The following is a 23,974-nucleotide window of genomic DNA, read 5'->3' on the forward strand; positions in this document are numbered from 1 at the left end:
TAGGGTGATAAGACATCCCAGTCGATGACCATTGTAAAGTATATGAAAGACCTTGAGCGTATTTGAGTTGACTTCCAAAAGCAGAGGATTTCAGGTGGAAGTCAACGATAGTAGTCAGGGGAGGTGCGTCTTCCACAATCACAAGTCAGATGCTGTAATGGTTTTCAACGCGCTTAACCGCTAGTCTACCTGCCACCCCATATCACGAAAATCAACTTCTCTGTACACTGGAAGTCAGTCTAACTAAATATTTTGATTTAATTGTGTTACGAAACTCTAGGACCGGATTTATTAATAGCAGATTGTGGATAAATGTTTGTAATATTTCTATCTGTAAAATACTAAAAAGGTAGGCTATATTTAGCGAACAGTTGAAGACAAATACACTGAATTTAGACTAGGAAACACTTACCTAGACCCAATCACCATCTCTTCAAAGTAACATACTACATATAGTCCAGTTAACATTATGTATGTAATCGGCTTTGAATTGTGTTTCAATGATCATTGAAATGATGGACGCATGTCCACTTAAGTGGTAACAACTCATGAAATGTTGATGGTACTACGATAAACTAAGGAACATATAAAATTATCAACTTCCACATTTTTATTTAACAAAACACTAATATTAAAATGGTTCAAATTACAAAAATCGATAAGTAGAAGCAAAAATGTAATTTAACGCTATGGTGCCTGGCCTCGAACTGAAGAGGAACGGACTCCAACCCTAGTGTCACCATAACTGTGGATGACAAACATGGACGAACTGATGGATCAAACCTATTACAGGAAAGAAACAGAGAGACAAGCCAACTCCCAAATTGTATTTATTGACCTTTTCTTTTGCCAACACTGTCGTCAGACCTGCCTTTTTAGTGACCCTCTCAACCAAGAGAGCTGAAGGCATAGACCTTTTCTTCAGAGAAATTTAAAAAAACAAACTCAATGCATTTTATTTATTTTGCCTTTTTTTTTATGTGGTTTTAAAAAAGCTGCCTGTCTTGAGGTCCAAAAGCATGAAAAACACTGTCTTTGTCTGAACTGGCAACCTATTCCCTACACAGTGATACTTTTGATCAGGCTCTGTAGGTAGTGACCTATATATGGAATAGGGTCCCCGTTCAGATGCAGACACTAAGTTAAAACAAGGGAAAAGTTAATTCATTTGGCATGTTAAGAGAGTATTGGTTATCGTTTCAGTTCTCAGGAAAGCAAAACACTTGATTCACAACTATAGGGCCAAACCCGAGCTGTACTGGACTGATATACGCCTCCATTTATTGTGAATGAGGCATCAGATCAGTGTCCTCAACCCAGACAACCACAGGGTGGTGCTATTTCTGTGTTAGGTTCATCTACACTATAGATAAGGCTGGGGTACACAACTCTCTTCTTAAGAGTTGTGTGTGCAGGGTTTTGTCCCGACCCAGCTCTAACACAACTGAAAATGAATCCACTACTCCTGGTCTTGAATTGATTTGTTGACCATGATTAGGCTAGATTAAATTAGGTATGTTAGAGCTGGAACAAAATCCTGCATTCACACTACAGCCCACCAGAACCAGCGATGGCTCACTCCAGGGGCTAAGCTAAGGCAATACGAGTGGTTTAGCTGTAACAGGGAAGGGACAAAAAGGGGTTTTGGGCCAGGGTCGTATTCATTAGAGCAAATCAAATGGGAAAAACGAAAACAAGCGTTTCTTATTTAGACAAGTTCAGGTAGTTTCCTGCAGAGTTTGATTCGGTTTAGTTTCCTAGTGAATACGACCCAAGAGACACCACCAATATGAAGGAGGAAAAATCATAATGTAACAAATGATCCCAGGCCAGTTTGTAGTTGTGTAGCTTATACTGGTTAAGGTGGGGAACACAGATTTGAGAACAGTCATATTGTTCCTCTTACTTGTTAAGGGGCAAGGCACCACAATTAAAGCAGAGCAGACCAAAGAGAATTTCTTCCAAAAAAGGCAAAAATTAGTGACCTGTATTTGAGAACCGGTGGACAAATAATAACTTCCACAGGGTTTTATCAATGAATAACACCAAAAAAACAATAGCACTACGAGAATTGATCCAAGACGAATACCGGTAAAAAAATAAAAAATAAACTGTTTTACAACTCAAACAAAATCAATCAGTTAGACCCAGTTACTTTACAGTATGCGTTATAATAACCTGTTCCCATAGTAACAGAGCAACCATCCCTTTCAATGTAGTACAGCACCAATGACTGACAGGTAGCAACAGGTGACAGGTCCATCGACCAAACCCCAAGAAGTTGGGACACACATTGTGGCGATCATTTCAATAAACGTTTTCTACAGTGGAAAACTCTGTAGTTGTATGGTGAACATAGAAAATGATTCCCTCATGATGAACAAAAATAAACACACCAACTGGTAGGCTAGCTATCTGGCCTAATATGTGACGTGTGAAACACTTTAGCTACAAAAAGGCTACTTTGTGAGAAGACACAGTGGTGAGACAGAAAACAGTCTCTTGCTAGGGAGTGGTTTTTAAGGCAACGTGATTTCAATTAAGTTTAGCTGTAGCCAAGTGACATTAATTACATATTAGCATTAGCTTCACTACTAGAATTACATTGTAGCTTAGCGTTAGCTTAGCTTCACTAATAGAACTACATAGTAGCATTAGCTTCAGCTTAGCTTCACTCATATAATTACATTGTAGCATTAGCCATTAGCTTAGCCAATTGAATTCCAATGAAGCTTTAGGCTAATTAAATTTACAGTGTAGTGGGCTATCAGCTTAGCGACGCAAGTGATTTCTGTTTGATGCTACGGCTTCATTAGATAAGAGGGGGAGCTGGTTGGAAGTGTTACAAGGTAAAGGCAGTGGTGGTATTTTTTAAAGCTCTTTGTTAAAAAAAGACTTCTGCCCAGTCCCAAACCAATCCCTAGCCCCTAGATAGTGTGCACTAGGTAAGCAAATGTCCTCCTAGATAGTATGCACTAAGTAATCAAAATGGCATGAATTACCCCAAGTCTGGAAGGCTAGAGGGGTGACTACCATATTGTTAATACTTGTCCAATCCTCTCAGATTTACACAAACGTCTACTAGTGGCAAGGTGCTAGGAGCCGATTTGGGAATGAGGCCGAACGGTAGTGTAAAAACAACTTCTGCATCCCAAACGGTACTCCAATCCCTATTTAGGATCCCCCATAGGAGGGCCCTGGTCAAAAGTAGTGCACTATTTAGGAAATCAGGTGTCATTTGAGAGACAGACCAACGACATGATTAAACATTCCCAGGCCTTGGCTTGACGAGTGTCGACCAAACACTCTTATACAGTTTCAGAAAACGACAACCTTATACACAACATAGAAAGAAAAAAAGTACATCTTTTTTTTCTCTTTTTTTTCTAAAAAGGTCTGGTGAGACACTGATCGATTTAAGGCGATTGGCCAGGAAGATTTAAGATTTCTGTAGAAACTGGCTGAGATTATGGGGTGCGTCTCAACCGTCTAAAATGGCTTCCTTCCTCCCTTTACCCCAAGCCTAATTTCCTCTCCTTAATATCTGGACAGGACAGAGAAGGTGAAAGAGATGGGGTAGATGGAGATTGCAAACTTGCAGTAGGTTTTCACTTGTTCAACTCTAGCCCTATTCAGATAACTACAACCCTGATCTTTTCTAGACTTTAAGACTTGCACAAGCACTGAGGTTGCTTCACTCAGTCACACTAATATGATTGAAGGGAGGAATCCAGTTTAGGCGATTGAGACGCAGCCTGAATCACGTTAGTCAATCTCAAATGGAGAGAGAAAAAAAAAAAAACTATTTGGTAACAAAAAGTGTACTTCCTAAAACGTTATAATACAAAAAACATTTGAAAATGTACCTCGGCTAAAGCTTATAAAATATCATAAAGAATAAAATACTATAATAATAATAATAATAATATTCCTTGGTCCGTAAAAATTGTTACTATAATAAATGTTTCCCCATAAACAATAATGAAGTTTCTCTGCACACGAGTGATACTTCCATCATTACCAAGCCCTTTGTTGTGGTCCAAAAAAAAATCTAAACTTTGTAGAAAGAGTGAGTGTTGAAAAAAAAATGTAAATAAAAAAAAACTGTTCTCCATCAAATGTATAAAAAGGGCTCCTAGTTATTGTGTCATCCTGGAGGTGAAACCTCTCCCAGACTGAATGACCCAGGCTGCAGTGTCATGTCCACAAATGGCCACACGGGGGCGCCAGAGGGGGATCCCCTCCATCCAGGTCTGTCTTTCATCAGAACCTCATCTCTCTTCCCTTCTCCTCCTCAACTCAATCGCTCTCCTTCCAAAGAGTCCTTGAGCGAGCAAGCGAGCGTGTGTGGTTCCAAAGCAGGTCCATGATCCTCTCATACACACACTTCCCCGCTGCTATGACGAAACAGACATCACCGATGAACCCGACAACAACCCAACGCTATTGGTTGACCCTCCCCCTTGGCCAATCCCGTAGCCCGCCTGTCCTTCCGCCAACCCCCCTAAACCTCCCATCCCCAGACTCCCTGAGGAAGAGGAAGGTGAGGATGAGATACTGTGACTGTGGGCCTGGAGGATGGCCCCGGCAGCGCTGCAGTGAAGGCGAGGGCCTGGTTCTGGGGTATAGGTGAAGGTGAGGGCCGTGGAGTAGATGACTCCGTCGTTGCGGACCAAGGTGACGGGGACCTGGACGGGCTGACGGACCCAGCGCCACCCCTCTCTGAAGGCAGAGATGTCAGGCACCACGCAGAGCACGCTCTCTCCACACCTGGGACAGAAGGGGTTAGACAAAGACAGATTCACCACGTTGTAGAGGCTTGTGTTACCACGGAAACGGACTCGACCGCATGTCAGCCATCTTCAGTCAGCCGTTTGTTAACTTAACAATTTAAAACGGGTTAGGTTAGCCTCCTCTGGTCTCTCCAGATATCAGTTGTGGCTGTGGTTTGTACCTCACTTTTCAATTTACTGCTTTTGGGTAAAGTCTGTCCTCTTAAAAATTTAGTTCATACAAGAATAAAATAACCATTTTAATAATTGTATTTTCATGACAGTCTTCATCCATAATTGTCAATTACACAATTAAACAGTTACCACACACAGCTTACCTGTACATAGTGTCAGCCTCTATATCTCCAAACCAGACTCTGAGATCTGGAGCAAAGTTCTGTCCTGTCAGCTCCAACATGGCCACATCACCTCCACCATTCAACTACAGAGACAACAGAGGGTTAGTGTGGGTCCTGTCAGCTCCAACATGGCCACATCACCTCCACCATTCAACTACAGAGACAACAGAGGGTTAGTGTGGGTCCTGTCAGCTCCAACATGGCCACATCACCTCCACCATTCAACTACAGAGACAACAGAGGGTTAGTGTGGGTCCTGTCAGCTCCAACATGGCCACATCACCTCCACCATTCAACTACAGAGACAACAGAGGGTTAGTGTGGGTCCTGTCAGCTCCAACATGGCCACATCACCTCCACCATTCAACTACAGAGACAACAGAGGGTTAGTGTGGGTCCTGTCAGCTCCAACATGGCCACATCACCTCCACCATTCAACTACAGAGACAACAGAGGGTTAGTCTCTGTCCTGTCAGCTCCAACATGGCCACATCACCTCCACCATTCAACTACAGAGACAACAGAGGGTTAGTGTGGGTCCTGTCAGCTCCAACATGGCCACATCACCTCCACCATTCAACTACAGAGACAACAGAGGGTTAGTGTGGGTCCTGTCAGCTCCAACATGGCCACATCACCTCCACCATTCAACTACAGAGACAACAGAGGGTTAGTGTGGGTCCTGTCAGCTCCAACATGGCCACATCACCTCCACCATTCAACTACAGAGACAACAGAGGGTTAGTGTGGGTCCTGTCAGCTCCAACATGGCCACATCACCTCCACCATTCAACTACAGAGACAACAGAGGGTTAGTGTGGGTCCTGTCAGCTCCAACATGGCCACATCACCTCCACCATTCAACTACAGAGACAACAGAGGGTTAGTGTGGGTCCTGTCAGCTCCAACATGGCCACATCACCTCCACCATTCAACTACAGAGACAACAGAGGCTTAGTGTGGGTCCTGTCAGCTCCAACATGGCCACATCACCTCCACCATTCAACTACAGAGACAACAGAGGGTTAGTGTCTGTCCTGTCAGCTCCAACATGGCCACATCACCTCCACCATTCAACTACAGAGACAACAGAGGGTTAGTGTGGGTCCTGTCAGCTCCAACATGGCCACATCACCTCCACCATTCAACTACAGAGACAACAGAGGGTTAGTGTGGGTCCTGTCAGCTCCAACATGGCCACATCACCTCCACCATTCAACTACAGAGACAACAGAGGGTTAGTGTGGGTCCTGTCAGCTCCAACATGGCCACATCACCTCCACCATTCAACTACAGAGACAACAGAGGGTTAGTGTGGGTCCTGTCAGCTCCAACATGGCCACATCACCTCCACCATTCAACTACAGAGACAACAGAGGGTTAGTGTGGGTCCTGTCAGCTCCAACATGGCCACATCACCTCCACCATTCAACTACAGAGACAACAGAGGGTTAGTGTGGGTCCTGTCAGCTCCAACATGGCCACATCACCTCCACCATTCAACTACAGAGACAACAGAGGGTTAGTGTGGGTCCTGTCAGCTCCAACATGGCCACATCACCTCCACCATTCAACTACAGAGACAACAGAGGGTTAGTGTGGGTCCTGTCAGCTCCAACATGGCCACATCACCTCCACCATTCAACTACAGAGACAACAGAGGGTTAGTGTGGGTCCTGTCAGCTCCAACATGGCCACATCACCTCCACCATTCAACTACAGAGACAAGAGGGTTAGTGTGTCTGTGTGTGTGAGAGAGTATCTAGATATGTGGTGAGAGCATCCAGTGTGTCACTTTCTCCGGTTATGAAAGTTAGAGTGTTTCAGTAGAGAATATACTGTGTGTGTGTTTAGGTATATGTTAATGTGTGTTTAGGTATATGTTAATGTATATTTAGGTGTGTGTGTTTAGGTGTGTGTACCTGCAGACTCTCCACCACAGGAACCGGTGTAACAGGACAGAGTACAGGACCCATCCCCTGGTAGAAGGTGTACTCTGCCTTGTCTGTACTGATGATGGTCCAGGACGCTCCATCGTTTATCATCTCCTTACTGGGCTCTTTGGGGCAGGGTGTGGCCTGGGGGAGGAGATATGCTAATTAGTAGTTCATAATCTCCTTACTGAGGTGCGTTCAGTTCGAGTTAACGTGAGCTAAGTTGCGTAACAGTTTGTACAGAACGACACGTTTCCCCAAAACGTCCTGGAACAGACTTCGCTCCCGCTCGGTGGGTGTGGCCAGGTGTTGCGTATTTAACTTCTATGGGCAAGCGTCCCACCCCTGGTACACCCCATCAACAGCAGGTGAAATATCAAGAGCGCCTCAGTAGAGTACCCAAATTAAACGGCCTTTCTCGGGCCCAGAGTCAAATATTTGCATATTATTAGTAGCTTTGGATAGAAAACACCCTAAAGTTTCTAAAACTGTTTGAATGGTGTCTGTGAGTATAACAGAACTCATATGGCAAGCAGAAAACTGAGAAAATTCCAAGCAGGAAGTGGCCTGTCTGAGAATTTGTAGTTCTTTTGGTTCTCTATCGAAACTACAGTATCTGTGGGGTTACGTAGCACTTTCTAAGGCTTCCATTGGCTCTCTAAAGCCTTCAGAAAGCGGATTGAGGCGTCTCCTGTCTCTGGGCAGAGTACAGTAGCTCAGTTTCTCAGTGGTCTGCCTGGTGACTAAGAGATTGGATATGCGCGTTCACGAGACCACGCTGTTTTTTATTTTCCTCTTTGAATGAATACACTATCGTCCGGTTGGAATAATCTCTATTTTACGAGAAAAATACCATAAAAATTGATTTAAAACAGCGTTTGACATGCTTCTAAGTACGGTAATGGAACATTTTTAATTTTTTTGTCTCGATTTGCGCTTGCGCGTTACCCTTTGGATAGTGACCTGAACGCACAAATGAAACGGAGGTATTTGGACATAACTATGGATTATTTGGAACAAAAACATCATTTCTTGTGGAAGTAGCACTCCTGGGAGTGCATTCTGACAAAGATCAGCAAAGGTAATACAATTTTTCTAATACTAATTCTGAGTTAAGTGAGCCCCGAACTTGGCGGGTGTCTGAATAGCTCACCGTGATGGCTGAACTATGTACTCAGAATATTGCAAAATGTGCTTTCGCCGAAAAGCTATTTTAAAATCTGACATAGCGATTGCATAAAGGAGTTCTGTATCTATAATTCTTAAAATAATTATGTATTTTGTGAACGTTTATGATGAGTAATTTAGTACATTCACCGGAAGTTTTTGGTGGGAATACAATTTCTGAACATCACACGCCAATGTAAAAAGCTGTTTTTTGATATAAATATGAACTTGATTGAACAAAACATGCATGTATTGTATAACATAATGTCCTAGGAGTGTCATCTGATGAAGATCGTCAATGGTTAGTGCTGCATTTAGCTGTGTTTTTGTGACATATATGCTTGCATGGAAAATGGCTGTGTGATTATTTTTGGCTGTGTACTCTAACATAATCTAATGTTTTGCTTTCGCTGTAAAGCCTTTTTGAAATCGGACAATGTGGTTAGATTAACGAGAGTCTTATCTTTAAAATGGTGTAAAATAGTCGTATGTTTGAAAAATTGAAATTATTGCATTTGAGGTTTTTGTATTTCGCACCACGTTCTTCCATTGGATATTGGCGAGGCGTTCCGCTAGCGGAACCCATAGATGTAAGAAGTTAAACAGGGAGGGACTAGATGAACTAGTGGTCCAATAAGAAACCTTCATTAAACAGGGAGGGACTAGATGAACTAGTGGTCCAATAAGAAACCCTCATTAAACAGGGAGGGACTAGACGAACTAGTGGTCCAATAAGGAACTCTGATTTTAGTTGAACAGAGGGCTGGGAAAAGCTATTACCAGATAGCACAAACCTGGCTCAGATCTACAAGGAGCTAGGAGTGTGTGTGTGTGTATTAGCACGAGTGCTTGTGTGTATGTGTGTGTGTGTCCTTCAGTCTGTCTGTGTGTGTACCTGGAACTGAATGATTCTCTCCTGTGAGAGACAGAGGTACATTCTCTCTGTGTCTTTCAGGTAGAAGGAACACTTATGGAGCTGAGACACTGGGTCGTCTGCATCCATCAACGCTGTCTGCTTGTCCACCTTACGGATCACCTGGGAAGGAAGTGAGACACACACACCCTGCTTATCTATCATATATCACCTGAGAATATGTAGGAACAGGAGAGAGACAGACAGACCTGTAGGTAGAGAGAGGTGAATATGTAGGAACAGGAGAGAGACAGACAGACCTGTAGGTAGAGAGAGGTGAATATGTAGGAACAGGAGAGAGACAGACAGACCTGTAGGTAGAGAGAGGTGAATATGTAGGAACAGGAGACAGACAGACAGACAGACCTGTAGGTAGAGAGAGGTGAATATGTAGGAACAGGAGAGAGAGACAGACAGACCTGTAGGTAGAGAGAGGTGAATATGTAGGAACAGGAGAGAGAGACAGACCTGTAGGTAGAGAGAGGTGAATATGTAGGAACAGGAGAGAGAGACAGACAGACCTGTAGGTAGAGAGAGGTGAATATGTAGGAACAGGAGAGAGAGACAGACAGACCTGTAGGTAGAGAGAGGTGAATATGTAGGAACAGGAGAGAGAGACAGACAGACCTGTAGGTAGAGAGAGGTGAATATGTAGGAACAGGAGAGAGAGACAGACAGACCTGTAGGTAGAGAGAGGTGAATATGTAGGAACAGGAGAGAGACAGACAGACCTGTAGGTAGAGAGAGGTGAATATGTAGGAACAGGAGAGAGACAGACAGACCTGTAGGTAGAGAGAGGTGAATATGTAGGAACAGGAGAGAGACAGACCTGTAGGTAGAGAGAGGTGAATATGTAGGAACAGGAGAGAGACAGACCTGTAGGTAGAGAGAGGTGAATATGTAGGAACAGGAGAGAGACAGACCTGTAGGTAGAGAGAGGTGAATATGTAGGAACAGGAGAGAGACAGACCTGTAGGTAGAGAGAGGTGAATATGTAGGAACAGGAGAGAGACAGACAGACCTGTAGGTAGAGAGAGGTGAATATGTAGGAACAGGAGAGAGACAGACAGACCTGTAGGTAGAGAGAGGTGAATATGTAGGAACAGGAGAGAGACAGACAGACCTGTAGGTAGAGAGAGGTGAATATGTAGGAACAGGAGACAGACAGACAGACCTGTAGGTAGAGAGAGGTGAATATGTAGGAACAGGAGAGAGAGAGACAGACCTGTAGGTAGAGAGAGGTGAATATGTAGGAACAGGAGAGAGAGACAGACCTGTAGGTAGAGAGAGGTGAATATGTAGGAACAGGAGAGAGAGACAGACCTGTAGGTAGAGAGAGGTGAATATGTAGGAACAGGAGAGAGAGACAGACAGACCTGTAGGTAAAGAGAGGTGAATATGTAGGAACAGGAGAGAGAGACAGACCTGTAGGTAGAGAGAGGTGAATATGTAGGAACAGGAGAGAGACAGACAGACCTGTAGGTAGAGAGAGGTGAATATGTAGGAACAGGAGAGAGACAGACCTGTAGGTAGAGAGAGGTGAATATGTAGGAACAGGAGAGAGAGACAGACCTGTAGGTAGAGAGAGGTGAATATGTAGGAACAGGAGAGAGACAGACCTGTAGGTAGAGAGAGGTGAATATGTAGGAACAGGAGAGAGACAGACCTGTAGGTAGAGAGAGGTGAATATGTAGGAACAGGAGAGAGACAGACCTGTAGGTAGAGAGAGGTGAATATGTAGGAACAGGAGAGAGACAGACAGACCTGTAGGTAGAGAGAGGTGAATATGTAGGAACAGGAGAGAGACAGACAGACCTGTAGGTAGAGAGAGGTGAATATGTAGGAACAGGAGAGAGAGACAGACAGACCTGTAGGTAGAGAGAGGTGAATATGTAGGAACAGGAGAGAGAGACAGACAGACCTGTAGGTAGAGAGAGGTGAATATGTAGGAACAGGAGAGAGAGACAGACAGACCTGTAGGTAGAGAGAGGTGAATATGTAGGAACAGGAGAGAGAGACAGACAGACCTGTAGGTAGAGAGAGGTGAATATGTAGGAACAGGAGAGAGGCAGACAGACCTGTAGGTAGAGAGAGGTGAATATGTAGGAACAGGAGAGAGAGACAGACCTGTAGGTAGAGAGAGGTGAATATGTAGGAACAGGAGAGAGACAGACAGACCTGTAGGTAGAGAGAGGTGAATATGTAGGAACAGGAGAGAGACAGACAGACCTGTAGGTAGAGAGAGGTGAATATGTAGGAACAGGAGAGAGACAGACAGACCTGTAGGTAGAGAGAGGTGAATATGTAGGAACAGGAGAGAGACAGACAGACCTGTAGGTAGAGAGAGGTGAATATGTAGGAACAGGAGAGAGAGACAGACCTGTAGGTAGAGAGAGGTGAATATGTAGGAACAGGAGAGAGAGACAGACCTGTAGGTAGAGAGAGGTGAATATGTAGGAACAGGAGAGAGAGACAGACCTGTAGGTAGAGAGAGGTGAATATGTAGGAACAGGAGAGAGACAGACAGACCTGTAGGTAGAGAGAGGTGAATATGTAGGAACAGGAGAGAGACAGACAGACCTGTAGGTAGAGAGAGGTGAATATGTAGGAACAGGAGAGAGACAGACAGACCTGTAGGTAGAGAGAGGTGAATATGTAGGAACAGGAGAGAGACAGACAGACCTGTAGGTAGAGAGAGGTGAATATGTAGGAACAGGAGAGAGAGACAGACCTGTAGGTAGAGAGAGGTGAATATGTAGGAACAGGAGAGAGAGACAGACAGACCTGTAGGTAGAGAGAGGTGAATATGTAGGAACAGGAGAAGACAGACAGACCTGTAGGTAGAGAGAGGTGAATATGTAGGAACAGGAGAGAGAGACAGACCTGTAGGTAGAGAGAGGTGAATATGTAGGAACAGGAGAGAGAGACAGACAGACCTGTAGGTAGAGAGAGGTGAATATGTAGGAACAGGAGACAGACAGACAGACCTGTAGGTAGAGAGAGGTGAATATGTAGGAACAGGAGACAGACAGACAGACCTGTAGGTAGAGAGAGGTGAATATGTAGGAACAGGAGAGAGAGACAGACCTGTAGGTAGAGAGAGGTGAATATGTAGGAACAGGAGAGAGAGACAGACAGACCTGTAGGTAGAGAGAGGTGAATATGTAGGAACAGGAGACAGACAGACCTGTAGGTAGAGAGAGTTGAATATGTAGGAACAGGAGAGAGAGACAGACAGACCTGTAGGTAGAGAGAGGTGAATATGTAGGAACAGGAGAGAGACAGACCTGTAGGTAGAGAGAGGTGAATATGTAGGAACAGGAGAGAGACAGACAGACCTGTAGGTAGAGAGAGGTGAATATGTAGGAACAGGAGAGAGACAGACCTGTAGGTAGAGAGAGGTGAATATGTAGGAACAGGAGAGAGACAGACAGACCTGTAGGTAGAGGTGAGACTGGTTGGTACGTACCAGTCTAGGCAGTGCCATACCAGTGACAGAACAGACCAGTTTGACAGTCTGACCATAGTGGATGTATCCATCCCTCACTGCAAACTCCTCCCCTTCTGGCTCTTCCTCCTCCACTACAGGGGAAAGAGTCATATGAGTTATTACTGTAGGATATACATTTAATAACTGATAGTTATTACTGTAGGATATACATTTAACTGATAGTTACCATATGATGCTACCATATGATGCTACAGAGAGTTATTACTGTAGGATATACATTTAATAACTGATAGTTATTACTGTAGGATATTTAATAACTGATAGTTACCATATGATGCTACAGAGAGTTATTACTGTAGGATATATATTTAATAACTGAAATCAGCCCTACCATGATAATGGAGTTGATATATATGTAGTTACTATAACAACCCTCTATATGATGCTATATAGAGGGTTGTTATAGTAACTCTATATGATGCTATATATCTATCTTTATCTGAAGTCTTGTCTTGGTGGCATTGACTTCGACATCACCATGGCAATGCAGCATAATCAACAGAAAAACAACATGATTGGCTGAAACAGAGGAGAGAGAGTTCAACAGACGGAAGTCAGGAAGGAAGGAAGCTATTAGAGGAGAGGGACTGGGGTGAACGGAAGAGGGGGGGGGACTGGGGTGAACGGAAGAGGGGGGGGGACTGGGGTGAACGGAAGAGGGGGGGGACTGGGGTGAACGGAAGAGGGGGGGGACTGGGGTGAACGGAAGAGGGGGGGGACTGGGGTGAACGGAAGAGGGGGGGGACTGGGGTGAACGGAAGAGGGGGGGGACTGGGGTGAACGGAAGAGGGGGGGGACTGGGGTGAACGGAAGAGGGGGGGGACTGGGGTGAACGGAAGAGGGGGGGGACTGGGGTGAACGGAAGAGGGGGGGGACTGGGGTGAACGGAAGAGGGGGGGGACTGGGGTGAACGGAAGAGGGGGGGGACTGGGGTGAACGGAAGAGGGGGGGGACTGGGGTGAACGGAAGAGGGGGGGGACTGGGGTGAACGGAAGAGGGGGGGGACTGGGGTGAACGGAAGAGGGGGGGGACTGGGGTGAACGGAAGAGGGGGGGGACTGGGGTGAACGGAAGAGGGGGGGGACTGGGGTGAACGGAAGAGGGGGGGGACTGGGGTGAACGGAAGAGGGGGGGGACTGGGGTGAACGGAAGAGGGGGGGGACTGGGGTGAACGGAAGAGGGGGGGGACTGGGGTGAACGGAAGAGGGGGGGGACTGGGGTGAACGGAAGAGGGGGGGGACTGGGGTGAACGGAAGAGGGGGGGGACTGGGGTGAACGGAAGAGGGGGGGGACTGGGGTGAACGGAAGAGGGGGGGGACTGGGGTGAACGGAAGAGGGGGGGGACTGGGGTGAACGGAAGAGGGGGGGGACTGGGGTGAACGGAAGAGGGGGGGGACTGGGGTGAACGGAAGAGGGGGGGGACTGGGGTGAACGGAAGAGGGGGGGGACTGGGGTGAACGGAAGAGGGGGGGGACTGGGGTGAACGGAAGAGGGGGGGGACTGGGGTGAACGGAAGAGGGGGGGGACTGGGGTGAACGGAAGAGGGGGGGACTGGGGTGAACGGAAGAGGGGGGGGACTGGGGTGAACGGAAGAGGGGGGGGACTGGGGTGAACGGAAGAGGGGGTGGACTGGGGTGAACGGAAGAGGGGGTGGACTGGGGTGAACGGAAGAGGGGGGGACTGGGGTGAACGGAAGAGGGGGGGACTGGGGTGAACGGAAGAGGGGGGGGACTGGGGTGAACGGAAGAGGGGGGGGACTGGGGTGAACGGAAGAGGGGGGGCTGGGGTGAACGGAAGAGGGGGGGGACTGGGGTGAACGGAAGAGGGGGGGACTGGGGTGAACGGAAGAGGGGGGGACTGGGGTGAACGGAAGAGGGGGGGACTGGGGTGAACGGAAGAGGGGGGGGACTGGGGTGAACGGAAGAGGGGGGGACTGGGGTGAACGGAAGAGAGGAGGGGGTAACTTACAGAGGTGTATGTAGAACGCTCCCCACTGTTGTGAACTGGCGTGGAAGTTCCCTCCCTCCACGTGTAGATAGCGGGTACTGACGGTCTGAGAACGCAACCGGTTAAACAACGCAACCTTGGTCCCTGACGCTATACACACTAGAGAGACAGACAGACAGACAGATGGAAGTGAGTGTGAGAGCGAGAGAGAGAGAGAGAGTAGGGAGGGAGAGAGAGAGAGAGTAGGGAGAGAGAGAGAGAGAGAGAGAGAGAGAGTAGGGAGGGAGAGAGTAGGGAGGGAGAGAGAGAGAGAGAGAGAGAGTAGGGAGGGAGAGAGAGAGAGAGAGAGAGAGTAGGGAGGGAGAGAGAGAGAGAGAGAGAGTAGGGAGGGAGAGAGAGAGAGAGAGAGAGTAGGGAGGGAGAGAGAGAGAGAGAGAGTAGGGAGGGAGGGAGAGAGAGAGAGTAGGGAGGGAGAGAGAGAGAGAGTAGGGAGGGAGAGAGAGAGAGAGTAGGGAGGGAGAGAGAGAGTAGGGAGGGAAAGAGAGAGAGAGTAGGGAGGGAGAGAGAGAGAGAGAGAGAGAGAGTAGGGAGGGAGAGAGCGAGAGAGGGAGAGAGCGAGAGAGTAGGGAGGGAGGGAGCGAGAGAGTAGGGAGGGAGCGAGAGAGTAGGGAGGGAGCGAGAGAGTAGGGAGGGAGCGAGAGAGTAGGGAGGGAGCGAGAGAGTAGGGAGGGAGCGAGAGAGTAGGGAGGGAGGGAGAGAGAGAGAGAGGTAGGGAGGGAGAGAGTAGGGAGGAGAGAGAGTAGGGAGGGAGAGAGTAGGGAGGGAGGGAGGGAGAGAGTAGGGAGGGAGGGAGGGAGAGAGTAGGGAGGGAGGGAGGGAGAGAGTAGGGAGGGAGGGAGGGAGAGAGTAGGGAGGGAGGGAGAGAGAGAGTAGGGAGGGAGGGAGGGAGAGAGTAGGGAGGGAGGGAGAGAGAGAGTAGGGAGGGAGGGAGAGAGAGAGTAGGGAGGGAGGGAGAGAGAGGAGGGAGGGAGGGAGAGAGAGAGGAGGGAGGAGAGAGAGTAGGGAGGGAGGGAGAGAGTAGGGAGGGAGGGAGAGAGTAGGGAGGGAGGGAGGGAGTAGGGAGGGAGGGAGAGAGTAGGGAGGGAGGGAGAGAGTAGGGAGGGAGAGAGAGTAGGGAGGGAGAGAGAGTAGGGAGGGAGAGAGAGAGTAGGGAGGGAGGGAGAGAGAGAGAGTAGGGAGGGAGGGAGAGAGAGAGAGTAGGGAGGGAGAGAGTAGGGAGGGAGAGAGAGAGTAGGGAGGGAGAGAGAGAGTAGGGAGGGAGAGAGAGAGTAGGGAGGGAGGGAGAGAGAGAGAGTAGGGAGGGAGGGAGGGAGAGAGAGTAGGGAGGGAGGGAGAGAGAGAGAGTAGGGAGGGAGGGAGAGGGAGAGAGTAGGGAGGGAGGGAGAGAGAGAGAGTAGGGAGGGAGGGAGAGGGAGAGAGTAGGGAGGGAGGGAGAGAGAGAGAGTAGGGAGGGAGGGAGAGAGTAGGGAGGGAGGGAGAGTAGGGAGGGAGGGAGTAGGGAGGGAGGGAGTAGGGAGGGAGGGAGTAGGGAGGGAGGGAGAGAGTAGGGAGGGAGGGAGAGAGTAGGGAGGGAGGGAGAGAGTAGGGAGGGAGGGAGAGAGTAGGGAGGGAGGGAGAGAGTAGGGAGGGAGGGAGAGAGTAGGGAGGGAGGGAGAGAGTAGGGAGGGAGGGAGAGAGTAGGGAGGGAGGGAGAGAGTAGGAAGGGAGGGAGAGAGTAGGAAGGGAGGGAGAGAGTAGGGAGGGAGGGAGAGAGTAGGGAGGGAGGGAGAGAGTAGGGAGGGAGGGAGAGAGTAGGGAGGGAGAGAGAGAGTAGGGAGGGAGGGAGAGAGTAGGGAGGGAGGGAGAGAGTAGGGAGGGAGAGAGTAGGGAGGGAGAGAGTAGAGGAGGGAGGGAGAGAGAGTAGGGAGGGAGAGAGTAGGGAGGGAGAGAGTAGGGAGGGAGAGAGTAGGGAGGGAGGGAGTAGGGAGGGAGGGAGAGAGTAGGGAGAGGGTTAGATAAGCATTCATGAAGAGATCACACTTTGAAGTTGATCAATGTTAAATAAAAACGGCAGAGTTACGACACAGCTCGTAAAAAAAGACCTTTGTGCCGAAACCACTCAGGAAAACCCTACCACTGTGCATCAAGCTTGTGTGTTTTGCATACTCAGTTCTATGTAACCGTAAATCTGCTCGAAATGTGGTGAGAGCATCATCTGTGTATGTATGTATGTATGTATGCATGCATGTATGTATGTATGTATGTATGTATGCATGTATGTATGTATGCATGTATGTATGTATGCATGTATGTATGCATGTATGCATGTATGTATGCATGTATGCATGCATGCGTGTGTGTATGTATGCATGTATGCATATATATGAGACAGACATGGGTCCAAATACTATTTAAAACATCTCAATTCTGTTCACATGCACTTAAAGCATTCAGATATATTTTATTTGAAAAGAAAAGTAGTTGAATATTTTAAGGAATTTAAAAAAAACACAGGTATTTGAAAATCCTCTCAAATACAATTTTGTATACCGTTTGGTCTTCTACAAATAACCATTGAAATACTGAAATAGAAGTACTTGTTTTGGGCTGTGGATGACATATTAGATAGTCTAATACACATGTATTATCCATTAGTGTGGAAATGTGTGTGTGTTCCTCTCCATACTCACGGTCAGCGTTCTTCAGAGACTGTTTCTTCTTGGAAGGTTTAGAGATAACCTTGATCCTTTTACTAAGGAACACTCCTATGTCTGTACTGTTACCATAGAACATCTTGACTGACAGCATGAAGTGTTTCCTCTTGTCACTGTCACTGATGTATAGAGTCTTAGCTGTGCAGAAGTCCTGGGGGGGAGAGAGAGGAGGGAGAGAGAGAGGAGGGAGAGAGAAGGAGAGACAGAAGGAGAGGGGGAGAGATAATGAGAAAGGGGGAGAGAGAAGAGTGAGAAGGAGAGGTCATTTGAGTGTGTATACACAGGATTTTCAGTCGTGCAGAAGTTCTGTGGGGAAAGGCTGTGGGGTGTGTGTTACACTGTGTATTTCTGCCTCTGTGTGTGTGTATGTGTGTGTGTGTCAGTGTGACTCCCTCTGTGTGTGTGTGTGTGTGTGTGTGTGTGTGTGTGTGTATAGACACGGTTTTACCCTTGCAGACATTCTGGGGAGAGAAAATGAGGATGTGTGGGTTTCAGTCAGCATGTCTGTGTGTGTGAGCGTGTCTGTCTGTGTGTGTGTCAGCGTGTCTGTGTGTGTGTGAGCGTGTCTGTGTGTGTGTGTGTCAGCGTGTCTGTCTGTGTGTGTGAGCGTGTCTGTCTGTGTGTGTGAGCGTGTCTGTCTGTGTGTGTGTGTGTGAGCGTGTCTGTGTGTGTGTGTGTGTGTCAGCGTGTCTGTGTGAGCGTGTCTGTGTGTCTGTGTGCGTGTCTGTGTCTGTGTGTGTGTCAGCGTGTGTGTGTCTGTGTGTGTGAGCGTGTCTGTGTGTGTGTGTGTGTGTCAGCGTGTCTGTGTGAGCGTGTCTGTGTGTCTGTGTGCGTGTCTGTGTCTGTGTGTGTGTCAGCGTGTGTGTGTCTGTGTGTGTGAGCGTGTCTGTGTGTGTGTGTCAGCGTGTCTGTGTGAGCGTGTCTGTGTGCGTGTCTGTGTCTGTGTGTGTGTCAGCGTGTGTGTGTCTGTGTGTGTGAGCGTGTGTGTGTGTGTGTGAGCATGTCTGTGTGTGTCAGCGTGTGTGTGTGTGTGAGCGTGTCTGTCTGTGTGTGTCAGCGTGTGTGTGTGTGTGTGTGAGCGTGTCTGTGTGTGTGTGTGAGCGTGTCTGCGTGTGTGTGTGAGCGTGTCTGCGTGTGTGTGTGAGCGTGTCTGCGTGTGTCTGTGTGAGCGTGTCTGTGTGTCTGTGTGAGCGTGTGTGTGTGTCTGTGTGTCTGTGTGAGCGTGTGTCTGTGTGTGTGTGTGTGCGTGTGTGCGTGCTGTGTGCGTGTCTGCGTGTGTGTGTGGCGTGTCGTGTGTGTGTGTGAGCGTGTCTGTGTGTCGTGTCTGCGTGTGTGTGTGAGCGTGTCTGCGTGTGTGTGTGAGCGTGTCTGCGTGTGTGTGTGAGCGTGTCTGTGTGTGTGTGTGAGCGTGTCTGTGTGTCTGTCTGTCTGTCTGTCTGTCTGTCTGTCTGTTGTCTGTCTGTCTGTTGTCTGTCTGTCTGTTGTCTGTGTTGTGTCTGTTGTTGTCTGTTGTTGTGTGTCTGTGTGTGTGTCTGTGTGTGTGTCTGTGTGTGTGTCTGTGTGTGTGTCTGTCAGCGTGTGTGTGTGTGTGTGTCAGCGGGGGGTGTGTGTGTGTGTGTGTGTGTGTGTGTGTGTGTGTGTGTGAGTTGTCCCTTACCTTCCCCTCTATGTTGAGCTGCTGCATCTCCTGGTCACTGTTTCCTATCCCTATAAAGGCACAGGGCTGAGCCTCCTGCTCTGAACAGCCCTCTCTCTCCATCTCCTCAGTCTTCTTCTTCCAGCCACAGCCCATCAGATAGATACAGGGAGGGGGGCAGAAAAACCTGCAGGATAGATAGATATGGTTAGTACAGTCCATCAGGGAGGGGGGCAGAAAAACCTGCAGGATAGATAGATATGGTTAGTACAGTCCATCAGGGAGGGGGGCAGAAAAACCTGCAGGATAGACAGATATGGTTAGTACAGTCCATCAGGGAGGGGGGCAGAAAAACCTGCAGGACAGACCGATATGGTTAGTACAGTCCATCAGGGAGGGGGGCAGAAAAACCTGCAGGATAGATAGATATGGTTAGTACAGTCCATCAGGGAGGGGGGCAGAAAAACCTGCAGGATAGATAGATATGGTTAGTACAGTCCATCAGGGAGGGGGGCAGAAAAACCTGCAGGATAGATAGATATGGTTAGTACAGTCCATCAGGGAGGGGGGCAGAAAAACCTGCAGGATAGATAGATATGGTTAGTACAGTCCATCAGGGAGGGGGGCAGAAAAACCTGCAGGATAGATAGATATGGTTAGTACAGTCCATCAGGGAGGGGGGCAGAAAAACCTGCAGGATAGATAGATATGGTTAGTACAGTCCATCAGGGAGGGGGGCAGAAAAACCTGCAGGATAGATAGATATGGTTAGTACAGTCCATCAGGTAGGCACACACACATCAATACAGACACCATGGATACAGACCATCACTCAGACACCATGAAAAGACCTTCAATACAGACACATGAATACAGACCATCAGCGACGACACCAGAAAAACCTGCAATACAGACACATGAATACAGACCATCACTCAGACACCATGAATACAGACACTATCAACTACAGACACCATGAATACAGACACTATCAACTACAGACACCTGAATACAGACACTATCAACTACAGACCATCAGGAGTACAGACACACAACCTGCACCATGATCAGACACTATCAACTACAGACACCATGAATACAGACACTATCAACTACAGACACCATGAATACAGACACTATCAACTACAGACACCATGAATACAGACACTATCAACTACAGACACCATGAATACAGACACTATCAACTACAGACACCATGAATACAGACACTATCAACTACAGACACCATGAATACAGACACTATCAACTACAGACACCATGAATACAGACACTATCAACTACAGACACCATGAATACAGACACTATCAACTACAGACACCATGAATACAGACACTATCAACTACAGACACCATGAATACAGACACTATCAACTACAGACACCATGAATACAGACACTATCAACTACAGACACCATGAATACAGACACTATCAACTACAGACACCATGAATACAGACACTATCAACTACAGACACCATGAATACAGACACTATCAACTACAGACACCATGAATACAGACACTATCAACTACAGACACCATGAATACAGACACTCAACTACAGACACCATGAATACAGACACTATCAACTACAGACACCATGAATACAGACACTATCAACTACAGACACCATGAATACAGACACTATCAACTACAGACACCATGAATACAGACACTATCAACTACAGACACCATGAATACAGACACTATCAACTACAGACACCATGAATACAGACACTATCAACTACAGACACCATGAATACAGACACTATCAACTACAGAGGAGACACCATGAATACAGACACTATCAACTAACTTTCTCTCTCTCATACACACCTCTTCTCATTGCCGTAAGACTTCTGTGCAACTTTAGCGTGTAGTATGAGTAAGGTCTGGTCTCCCCTCTCCTTCAGGTAGTTTCTCATAGCCTCTCTATAGGGGGAAAACACACAACGTTCAGACAACATTTATTGAACAGAATCAAACAACAACGTTCTGTAGACAACGTCCAATCAATATTCCATGTAAAAACCAGGGGTACAGCGCTACATAAATAAACTGGGGTACAGCGCTACAAAAATAAACTGGGGTACAGCGCTACATAAATAAACTGGGGTACAGCGCTACATAAATAAACTGGGGTACAGCGCTACATAAATAAACCGGGGTACAGCGCTACATAAATAAACCGGGGTACAGCGCTACATAAATAAACCGGGGTACAGCGCTACATAGAGGCCCCGGGGTGCAGCGCTACATAGAGGCCCCGGGGTGCAGCGCTACATAAATAAACTGGGGTACAGCGCTACATAAATAAACTGGGGTACAGCGCTACATAGATGCACCGGGGTACAGCGCTACATAAATAAACCGGGGTACAGCGCTACATAAATAAACCGGGGTACAGCGCTACATAAATAAACCGGGGTACAGCGCTACATAGAGGCACCGGGGTGCAGCGCTACACAAATAAACTGGGGTACAGCGCTACATAGATGCACCGGGGTACAGCGCTACATAGATGCACCGGGGTACAGCGCTACATAGATGCACCGGGGTACAGCGCTACATAGATGCACCGGGGTACAGCGCTACATAGATGCACCGGGGTACAGCGCTACATAGATGCACCGGGGTACAGCGCTACATAGATGCACCGGGGTACAGCGCTACATAGATGCACCGGGGTACAGCGCTACATAGATGCACCGGGGTACAGCGCTACATAGATGCACCGGGGTACAGCGCTACATAGATGCACCGGGGTACAGCGCTACATAGATGCACCGGGGTGCAGAGCAAACAGATGCACCGGGGTGCAGAGCAAACAGATGCACCGGGGTACAGCGCTACACAGATGCACCGGGGTACAGCGCTACACAGATGCACTGGGGTACAGCGCTACATAGATGCACTGGGGTGCAGCGCTACATAGATGCACTGGGGTACAGCGCTACATAGATGCACTGGGGTACAGCGCTACATAAATAAACTGGGGTACAGCGCTACATAGATACACTGGGGTACAGCGCTACATAGATACACTGGGGTACAGCGCTACATAGATGCACTGGGGTACAGCGCTACATAAATAAACTGGGGTACAGCGCTACATAAATAAACTGGGGTACAGCGCTACATAAATAAACTGGGGTACAGCGCTACATAAATAAACTGGGGTACAGCGCTATATAGATGCACCGGGGTACAGCGCTACATAGAGCAAAATGTAAAATAAAAGGTTACATTTTTATAAAAAATTTATTTAAATCAACTGGGGTGTATTTATTCCGCTAAAACATCAGTTTCTATTTTACAAATTCAGGCAGGTCCCTCAATTTCGTTTGTTTATGTCCAATAAAAATTTTGCAACAGAATCGGTGGAATGAGTACACCCGATGCATATGTTTCTCATTGCCTCTGGGGGTGGAGACCGTTCCGACAACACTTATTCAAAGTAATACCACAACTATGCAAAGACACATAGACCTGAGTCAAATAACAATCAGACAATGCTTATTCAAGGTAAGACCACAACTATGCAAAGATACATAGACCTGGGTCAAAAAGAGCTGTTGTTCTACCCCTGAACAAGGCAGTTAACCCAGGTAGGCAGTAATTGTAAATAAGAATCTCTTCTTAACTGACTTGCCTGGTTAAATAAAAAATAATGCTTTTAGACACTTGAGTTGTTGATTTACGTCATAGAGTGGAACCTATGGAACCGTCACAGATACACTATTGATTATAGCAGTATGAATGGTGCGCCTTTATAGAAACGGGTGTGAAGAAATATTATGATAAAGTGGAAGAAATGAAAGTGGATAAGTGGTTTTACACCTTAGTAATACAAAACGCCGTGGAGGTGGAAGCTAGATTTTTCTCATTTTTGATGTAACAGTTTAAATGAGATGTAGGAGTTATGAAACTTGTGGTGGGTACGTTTCCTTACCTTGTTAGGCGCTGCGGTGGAGCTCGCTCACTGAACTTCCTGTTTAACAAAACAAAAAAAAGGTACTTTTCTATCAGCGCAACATCATTATACTAGCTAACGTTAAATTATAAAGTTGTCACAATTCTAGCTATCTGAAACATCATGATTATTAACAGGTGAGTGTTGCCATGAAAAAACCTCTACTAAACAGTAGCTTAGATTTCTGCTGCAGGTGGCAAGATTCAATCAGTAACGTTAGTTTAACTTTGTTGCGAGTTTGTCGGACAAATGCGAGCAATACTGTCTTTGCTACTTTACATGATTTGTAAATGAAATAGGTAACATTGAACAAATATAAAACATTGTTTAATTGAACTCAGCATACACATAATGGCTAGGTGATCTAGCCATAAATGTAGCTAAAATAAGTAACTAGTTAGCTATATCATTACTGGCGAAAAAAAGTGGTAGTTAGGTAACGTTAGTTGGCTAGTTTTTCGTTGTGGCTAGCTAACGTTACACACCGCACTAACATTGACACAAAAGTAGCAATAAGTGCGCGACGCCAATTTATAAAGCACTTTCAAAGCTATCTGGGAACAAAAGCGAGTGCAAAAAAGTGGTTAGGAAACTAGTTACCCTAACAAAGTAAGTGAACTTTTTAAACGGTTCTTCCTTCATTTTTGCTCTGAATTTCAACACTTACCCCGTCACAACGGGCGCCATTTTCGACTGTAACTCAAAGTCCCAACAATCGCGAGATCCCAAATCCATTCCCAACGCCGCTGGGACAACAGAACGAACAGAAACCCCGAGGGGAAAAATATAAACGAGAGTAGAAAAAGGGGGAGGAGAGGCGGACAGAGGGCAGACGCCACAACAGGCGTGGGAAAGTTGCGAAATCGCGCGAGAATAGAAAAACTCTCACAATAGACAAGAATGGGTTTGGACTCGACCTATCGCGAGATTATGCTCGTTTTATTTTTTCTCTTCTCCTTCCCACAAGGTGAAACTGTAACTCGATTCCCACGC

General features: G+C 47.0%; 1 protein-coding gene across 1 annotated transcript; it reads right to left on the reverse strand.

The window, feature by feature from the left end:
• Positions 1-813: 813 nt before the first annotated feature.
• On the reverse strand, positions 814-23,786 carry LOC106564636 (recombining binding protein suppressor of hairless). Its single transcript, XM_082978634.1, has 11 exons — positions 23,649-23,786; positions 22,961-22,999; positions 20,845-20,940; positions 19,013-19,178; positions 17,332-17,506; positions 14,624-14,761; positions 12,615-12,727; positions 9,128-9,268; positions 7,054-7,209; positions 5,111-5,214; positions 814-4,770 (listed from the first exon to the last, which is right to left on the reverse strand). The coding sequence occupies exons 1-11, from the start codon at positions 23,714-23,716 to the stop codon at positions 4,398-4,400; spliced, it is 1,569 nt and encodes a 522-aa protein (XP_082834760.1). The 5' UTR covers positions 23,717-23,786; the 3' UTR covers positions 814-4,397.
• Positions 23,787-23,974: the final 188 nt, after the last annotated feature.

This window comes from Salmo salar, chromosome 08, assembly GCF_965601325.2.
Source record: "Salmo salar chromosome 08, fSalSal1, whole genome shotgun sequence".
Lineage (NCBI taxonomy): Eukaryota > Metazoa > Chordata > Actinopteri > Salmoniformes > Salmonidae > Salmo > Salmo salar.